The sequence below is a fragment of the Asparagus officinalis genome, chromosome 1 (assembly GCF_001876935.1).
Source record: "Asparagus officinalis chromosome 1, Aspof.V1, whole genome shotgun sequence".
In the NCBI taxonomy this organism is placed as follows: domain Eukaryota; kingdom Viridiplantae; phylum Streptophyta; class Magnoliopsida; order Asparagales; family Asparagaceae; genus Asparagus; species Asparagus officinalis.
The window spans coordinates 121,855,670-121,864,728 of NC_033794.1; the positions used below are offsets into that span (position 1 = coordinate 121,855,670).

The following is a 9,059-nucleotide window of genomic DNA, read 5'->3' on the forward strand; positions in this document are numbered from 1 at the left end:
GGTCACTCCAATCCGACCCGCCGATTTGCAGGTCACTCCAATCCGACCCGCCAAAACGCAGGTCGCTCCAATCCGACCCGCCAAAACGCAGGTCACTCCAATCCGACCCGCCAATTTGCAGGTCACTCCAATCCGACCCGCCAATTTGCAGGTCACTCCAATCCGACCCGCCAATCTGCAGGTCACCCAAATCCGACCCGCCAATCTGCAGGTCGCCCAAATCCGACCCTCTAAATCACGGGTCACTTGGGTCCGACCCTCCAATCTGCAGGTCACCAAAATCCGACCCGCCAATCTGCAGGTCGCCCAAATCCGACCCTCCAAATCGCGGGTCACTTGAATCCGACCCGCCAATCTGCAGGTCACCAAAATCCGACCCGCCAATCTGCAGGTCACCAAAATCCGACCCGCCAATCTGCAGGTCGTCCAAATCCGACCCTCCAAATCGTGGGTCACTTGGGTCCGACCCTCCACTTTGCGGGTCACCCAAATCCGACCCTCCACTTTGCGGGTCACTTGAATCCGACCCTCCAACCTGTCGGTCACTTAAATCTGACCCGCGCCAGAGTCAAGGCAGAAGATGTTCTACACCTGTTTCGTCGATCCCTGTGAGTTCCGTACCTCCGGCGGGGCACCGTGACAACGTGGATTTGTCCCGATTCAAAGTGAGGATAGTCGATCGCCTGGGTCCTTTGCACGAGGATCGAGGCAAAGTTCTGATCGAAGAACGCTTGGGTCCGGTGACTGAACCCCGAGCGACTCGTCGAGCTGGAGGTCGCACACGCCCTCGCAACAATTTCAAGCCTTCTCATAAAGGGAAAACTCCAATTTCCGCCCGCCTGGGGGTGTGTATCCAAAACCAAGAGCCTGTTGAGATCCTGCGCTCCCAAAAGCGTAGTTCTAAACACGTGACTCTTAAGAATGCTAATAAAGCGGCAAATCCCATGAAAGAAACGTATTCATCTGACGATGATAACGTTATACCAGGGGAGTCATGTCAATACATGATAGGTTGCTCCGGTCATCTGATCGATGAGTTGTACTATCGGGCTGGGGGTATGAACGAGTCTCAGAGTTTTCCCTTTATGAATCCGACAAAATCGTTTCTCAGAGTTTCAAGCGGAAAATTCCTGGGATTTATCGTTACTTCCAAGGGAATCTCTCTTGATCCAGAGAAAGTGTGTGCCATTCAAGACATGCCACCTCCGAAGAATCTCAAAGAGCTCAGAGGTTTGCAAGGCAGACTGGCCTACATTCGAAGATTTATATCAAATCTGTCAGGGCACTGCCAACCTTTCTCTAAACTCATGAAGAAAGGAATATCATTTGTTTGGGATGCAGAGTGTCAAAGAGCATTCGAAGATATTAAAAGATATCTAACTCAACCGCCAGTTCTCGTGGCCCTAATATCAGGAAAACCATTCCTGTTATATGTGAGGGCCATGGATCATTCTCTTGGTGCTTTGTTAACTCAGAATAATGATCAAGGTCAAGAGCAAGCCATCTATTACCTGAGCAGGACTATGATGGGATCCGAACACCAGCACAATCCGGTCGAAAAAGAATGTCTCGCTTTGGTATTCACAATTCAAAAGATGCGACATTACCTAGTTGGACAAACAATTCACGTCATCTCTAAGGTAAACCCTTTGAGAGTTCTGATGACGAAACCATCATCTCTAAATTGCCGGCTTGCAAAATGGGCCATTCTCTTGTCACAATACGACATGCAGTTCATGCCTCAAAAGGCGGTCAAGGGTCAAGTACTGGCCGACTTCTTAGCCGATCATCCAGTGTCAGGAACGTCTAAGTTGTATGAAGAATTACCTGATGAAGTCGCCGAAACTTGTGTTACTCAAGAAGCTACGCAAGTGTGGAAGTTATTCTTCGACAGTGCATCCAGAGCAAACCCTTATAGAGTAATTACCGCGGGAGTAGGAGTAGTGCTAATCTCCCCGAATGGTCACGTAATCCCAAGGGGATTCTCCTTAATCGAACCTTGCACCAACAATGTAGCCGAGTATAATACTCTGCTATTAGGAATGCAATTTGCTGAAGAACTTAATGTTCAGCACCTTGAGGCTTACGGTGACTCTCGCTGAAGAACTTAATGTTCAGCACCTTGAGGCTTACGGTGACTCTCAACTCATCGTTAATCAAGTCCGAGGAGAATACGAAGTACGTCATGAGGATTTGATCCCGTATTACTTCGTAGTGCTAGAGCAAGCTCAAAAGTTCGAAGGATTCTTTATCGAATATGTACCACGAGCTCAGATTGCGTATGCAGATGCTCTGGCCTCTTTGGCAACTTCATTAGCATTGCCACCGGGAGCTGAAGCAACGATTCCAGTCGCGGGACGAAAACTATGCTCTTCCAAGATCCCCATGGAGGAAAACCCAGACGAGACGACGTCAGGTGAAGTCTGTACGACATTTATGGAGTTCGAATCTAGGGATTGGCGATTCCCGTACATCGACTATGCCGTATATGGAATTCTGCCGGATGACCCTAAGGAAGCGGACTCTATCAAACGAAAGGCCCTCCGATTCTATTACGACGCAGTCTCTCAAGTCTTGTACCGTAAGTCACATGATGGAGTTTTGCTTCGATGCCTCTCCCGGAAGGAAGCAAAAGAGGCCCTTAAGGAAGCTCACGACGAAATGTGCGGAGCTCATCAACCCGGAGCTAAATTAGGAGATCGCCTCCGACGAATCGGCTATTATTGGCCGAAGATGTTTTCAGACCCGGTTGACTACGCTAAACGTTGTCACGCGTGCCAAATTCATGGAGACTTCATCCACCAAGCACCAGGGAACTTACACCCCACATCGGCAACTTGGCCATTCGAAATGTGGGGTATGGATATCGTCGGACCGATTTCCCCTCCGACATCCAAAGGACACTGATTCATTCTAGCTGTAACCGACTATTTCTCCAAATGGGCGGAGGCAATCCCGTTGAAAGAAGTCAAGACTTTAAATGTGATCAAGTTCATCAAGCATCACGTCGTTTACCGTTTTGGAGTCCCGAGACGAATAGTTCACGACAACGGGACACAATTCGTCAGCTTTGGGTTTCAAAGATTTTGTGACAAATTTAGAATCCAAAGTGTTGCATCTACCAGCGAACGGTCTTGCAGAAGCGTTCAACAAAACCATAGTGAAGCTCCTCAAAAAGTTTGTCTCCAAGAGCCGGCGCGATTGGGATGAAAGACTTGGTGAATGTCTGTGGGCTTACCGCACGACAGTAAGGACCTCTACAAGAGTCACACCTTTCTCTTTGGTATACGGCTGCGAGGCTGTATTGCCATTGGAAATCCAGATTCCTTCTCTGAGAGTCGCTATCACAACTGGACTAACAGAAGAAGAAAAGCATCAACGACGTCTGCAAGAACTTGAAGCCTTAGACGACAAACGACTTCAAGCTCAGCAACAGATTGAGTTATATCAAGCCCGTATCTCTAAAGCCTACAACAAAAAAGTTAAGGAACGAGTTTTCAAGAAAGGCGATTTAGTGTTGGCCAACAGACGACCCATGGTGATGACACACAAAACCAAAGGGAAGTTCAATCCTAAATGGGAAGGGACCTTCGTAATAGAATCAGTCTATTCGAATGGAGCATATCGCCTTATCAACCAAGAAGGAGATAGACTCATGATGCCGATTAATGGGAAGTTCCTGAAGAGATACTTTCCCTGAATCATGTAGCCCCCTAAACCCCAGCTAAATCAGGCTGGGGGTTGCCTATTCTTAGTGTAATTCTATCTTGTATTTCGTCATGTTAACACTACACCTCTAACGATTGTAATTTGATGGAATTATTCTAAATAAATAATAAAGGGAATTTTGATAGCATTAGCTCTATTTTCCATTATCTTAAATCAGGTTTCAGCAGAAGAGATGGTAAAAGACAAGATGATATCATTTTCATTCAAAATTGTTAATCTAAACACAAAATGATGACAAACAAAGTGAAAATGATACAAAATTCCTTAGTCAAGAACAGGACGATATCTAAACATCAGGCCTTATTAACTTGAGAGACTTTAGTCTCGACTTGAAGGCAGAAAGTTTCTTCTGATGAGCTGCTCGGACTTGTTCTTCAATCTCCTTTCTGAGTTCTGCTTCGATACGAAGGGCAGCAACAATGTCTTTGCGAATCCGCTCAGCCACGTGGAGTGTATGACAAAAATCCGTATAAATTTGGCCACTTTGATGCTCAAGCTCTTTTCTGACATCCTCATAGTGGGCCAATTGAGCTTTCTTCTGGTCCAACTCGGCCTCTAATCGAGTGATAGTCTCTTCGATACCGTGGACATCAGAAGCAACACCTTTGATTTTAGCATATGTTGTAGAGTGTCGCTTCCTTAAAGCTGATATGCGGGCCTTTTTGTCAAACAAGTCCTTGCGAAGGGTCCCTGGATGATGTGCTCTGGAGATTATCGCCAAGAAAAGAGCCGGTTCCACTTCAGAATCTAAATTGGTGCGCTGCAGCTCCTTGAAAGTTGCTAATTCTGCCTTCAAGAGAGCGATTCCTCCCTGACAGTGCTCAGTCCATGATGCATCGCCTTTATTCTTGATATCGTCTAAGCATTGGGTCAAGATGGGTTCACAATCTTCAAAAGAAGCTCCTTCAACACTAACAATATTAACAATTGTCTGCATCCAACGTTCCAGTTCCTGAATCAATTTCTTTAGAGCTCTCGAGCGTGGAGGAGGAATGGTTGGATAGATCGGACCTGTGTGTTCATCCTGAACAGATGATGGAGCAACTTCAGAAGAAGGGCCCTTACATGCACTTTCGTCTCGCGATAGAGAAAGAGGAGCGGATTCAGAACCCATAACGGGCGATGCCTCTCCAGCTCTAGCGTCCTCAGGAATAGAAGGGGTTGATTAGGGCATTTCGTCCTCTCGATCAGTGTAAATCCCAACGGGCGCAGATTTCATCGCATCCCCCATTAACTTGGCCTTTTTGGAATTTTTGGCCATGACAGGTATTCGCTTACGAATTCTCCTGTCATATTCGCCTTGCTCAGCAGCAGAAAGAGCCTTCTTACCCGATCTTAAAGAACGAGGTTTAGGAACAGGCTCTTCTGCAGGAATCTCCTCAGTTGTCTTTTCCTCAGGAGAATCAGCAAGTGGTCTTCCCTCTTCGATCCCCATAGAAACCTCTTCCTCGGAAGGTTCTATGGTGGACAAGTCCCTGGGAGCTTTAATGGTTCCGGTCGCTTCTTGTTCGCAAGATAGGTACTCTTCCATCCCTGGCAAACGAGTACTCGTAGAACCGCTCCTCGAACGATACAATTCCTGAATCTCATTTATACATGAAGTATAAACATCATATTCCGAGATCTGAGAAACTTCAGCAAACCATTGGCGGAAATCCATAACAGTAGAGCAGCCAGGCGATGAGTTGGGTAAGGTGAATTTCGTATGGGTTCCCCCAGCGGAGAAGAAGTACCATGCACGAGCTCCTTCATACAAATTCCTAATCTGAGCTAACGCCGGGTTGGGATTGACAACATAGAGTTGGTCATATCCAAACTGTCTGGCGAACCGAGAAGGCATATAGGGCTCGATTATGCACTTCTCCCGCAAGCGGTAGACCAGGTAGCCCAGCCTGATCATAAGAAGCCAGCTAAATGTGCCCTCTTCCAAAGAAGACGAGCCCTCAAAAAGCAAGTCTATGAAGCGGGCGTCCTCCACGTCAGCCCCGTCAAAATTAGGAGCTCAACCAAAAATCCGGTAATTGTCCTCCCGGGATAGAAGTTGTCGAGCCCTGACTATGTAAGAATTAGTCCACGTGGCCGACTCCAGTCTCTGTACAAAGGGAATATAAACGCCATCGCCCTCATATACTCCCGTCATCAATGAAGGGCAATGCAACATGAACCAGGCCGCTAGATATGTATACGGCACTGGAACACGTGGTTGAGGAGCTTTCCCAGCTTTCTTCTTAGTAGCTTTGACCCTCGAAGCGCTGAGAAGTTCTGAAGTCAACACCCTCAGGCCATTCTGAATACAGCCAACCATAGCAGTAAGGAGACTCACAGGTCTCCCGTGCGCTAGCAAAACAGCTGGGTACACAACCTCAGCTAATATTGCCTCTATTGGTCTTGACGGTACTACGCACCGCTTCAACCAAATCATGAAGAAGCCCGCAAGTAGAGCCGTGTCAGAGATGGGAACTATCGCTTGGTAGTGAAAACTTTCAAACTCGGCACCAGCTTCAAAATCATCATCGGCATGCTCTGTCTTATAGGTAGCGCTGGAAGCTGTAATTCGAGCTTTGGCATCCTTATGAGAGATCACAGCAACCCGAGATACGGCTACATCTTTCCGGTTTAAATTTTGAAAAAGGTATTCCGCCCATGTGGTATGCATAATGCCCCCTCCACGCATCCCAAAGACTTGGGCACATATGTGGAAGTGGCACATCAATTCCTAGAAGGTAGCATAAATTTCCGGGTGCGCCACCTTCAATAAGGAAAGCTCCTCGGTAAACTCCTCGTAGGGCGTTTTTCCAAGCGGCAGCCCCGACACTGCTTGTATCTCATGGAGAGCAAAACCTAACTCTCCTGCAGGTGTGAAAAATGTGTAGCTGTCCGGGTTATATTTCTCCAACATGGCGAAGAAATTGTGAAAACTCAGCACGACTCCCCGTCATGTAGCTAACACAGGAACTGTAAGACCCGATTGAGTGAGCGATTCCTCAAGCCCCTCAAGAACGAAGTCAACCATGCGGGTCCACCAACCTCCTTCTCCAGAACAGACCCATCCAGGGGATCTGATCGTCTGGGTAGAGAATTCACCCTGAATTGCAAGGAATTAGCAGATAAAGATATTCGCTGGACGTGACATTTCCGGAACCAGTTCCTTCTTATCAAACAAACCAGGTCTTAACCCCTTGAGTTGTTCCCCAATTTGTGTACGAGCTCACCGACCAAATCCAAGCGACACGTTCTCCTTCTCCTTTACTATGTCGAAGGTCAAACCCCGACGGCAGCTCACATTCAAAAAGTAGGAGAGCGAGTACATCCTCTTCATGTTGTGAAGGAAGAAAAGGTGACTATCAACTCTCCGCAGTATCTTTGAATCTTCCACATATGTGAGATGATCATTGACTGGTATGCGATCTCTAAATATGAATGCTGGTTTAGGAAACTGGGCATGACCGACAGGGGTCTCCAAGTCTAAGTCAGTTATCAGAACCCTGAGAGTAGAGCATTGAGGGAATTTAATCATTTCCGCTCTTTCCGAATCAGGGAAAGTACACAACGGAATCCTGCTCTGAAGACTGAACGGTTCATTCGTGTCAGGTCCACCGATATATCCAAAATGATGCTCTTGTGAAAGCGGCACGTTTGGGAGAAGCACTGCACAATCAAAAGCAGAGGTTAGCGGTTAGAAGCGAACTATCGACATAAAGACAGAGTCTAAAACACAAAGGGTTAAAGTCTCATGTCAAAGTCTCCAACGCGAAGGTCGAACCTCGCGTCAGAAGCCTCAAACGCGAGAGTCAACCTCGTGTTGAAAAACTTGAACGTGAGGGTCGAGACCCATATGGGATCCCAACCCCGCGTTTTCATTGAGTTAAAACGAGTCATCTTCCTCGTTATCAAGAACCCATCTAGGGTTGTCAAGGAACTTGCCAAGGCAAGTTATTTCAGTCAGCACTCACCACGACAGGGAGGCCCCTGCGGCGGCGATGTTGACGACGAAGTTCCCGCATGGACAAGGACACCACCGGCGTCCTCAGCCGACGGCATCTCGGAGGTCGCTCCGACGACTTTCTTGGAGTTAGAGCTCGTTCTCCGAGGCGCCATTGATGCAGTCGATCGGAGGAAACTCTTTTGAACGAGAGAGACGAAGCTCATCGGAGATCTTGCCAAAATCAAACGAGAGTTCTCGTTCTTGGAAATAGCTGAAATTTTAGAGAGTCAAATGACTCTTGACGTGACCACTCAGGTCTATTTATAACAGCCGTCAAGCTGTTTAGATGGCATGGGATTCTAGGAGTGAATCTCAACCATCTTCGAAACGCGAAGTTCACAACCGCGTTCCAAACCCCAAGCGTAAGGCTCAGGCCAGCGTTATGAAGGCTTGAACCTCGCTTTCTGAACCCAAAACGCGAAGGTCACTTCAGCGTTATAATTCTTCTAAATGAAGAATCTTGAACCTCGCTTTCTGAACCCAAAACGCGAAGGTCACTTCAGCGTTATAATTCTTCTAAATGAAGAATCTACATTTGTGTCATCAAACACAATAATTCTTCTAAATGAAGAATCTACATTTGTGTCATCAAACACAACACTTATCCCTCAAAGTCATGAGCTCTCTTAACAGAGAGTTAGTCAAAGCTTCTGTATCTCATCAGCATAATCTAAATTCTCATCGGGCTAATACTACACCCCAAAATCCACTTATCAGTTCTCATTAATAGAACGATAAGTCTCCAAATCATTGTTAATTTATTAGCTCTCCTCAGCAGAGCAATAAATAACCTATTTTCCGTGGAGTAACAAACTCCCCCAAAATCTTGTTCCAAGTATCACAATTGATCACCCTGACGATAAAACACTTAGCAGTTCTCCCAAGTGAGACGCTATAATATTCTTTCCTCACATATGTCACGTTAATGTTACACCTCTGACAAAATCAACTTATCGATTCTCGTTAATAGAACGATAAGTCCTCAAAATTGTTCCGATCGTAATATTTCAAATGTCACGTTAAAATTACACCTCTGACAAAATCAACTTATCTATTCTCATCAATAGAACTATAAGTCCTCAAAATTGCTCCGATCGTAATATTTTTTCTGTCACGTTAAAATCACACCTCTGACAAAATCAACTTATCGATTCTCGTCAATAGAACGATAAGTTCTCAAGTTGCCCTGATCGCAATATTCCCCTTACCGAGTTAAAACTATACCTCAGACACCTATAGGCTTCTTTCAGTGTTCAAAGCAGAAATGACACAGGAAGAATTCTACCAGTCAACCCCATTATGGGAAAATAATAAAATATCCATCCCCAGCAGTTTGAAACTTTCT

General features: G+C 46.2%; 1 protein-coding gene across 1 annotated transcript in view; it reads left to right on the forward strand.

Annotated features, from left to right (window-relative positions):
- The window catches only part of LOC109840790, a 22,119-nt gene extending 18,211 nt beyond the window's left edge, over window positions 1-3,908 (forward strand). Inside the window, exon 3 of the mRNA XM_020409563.1 lies at window positions 3,887-3,908. Within this exon, the coding sequence (XP_020265152.1) occupies window positions 3,887-3,908 (22 nt within the window). The remainder of the gene's footprint in view (window positions 1-3,886) is intronic.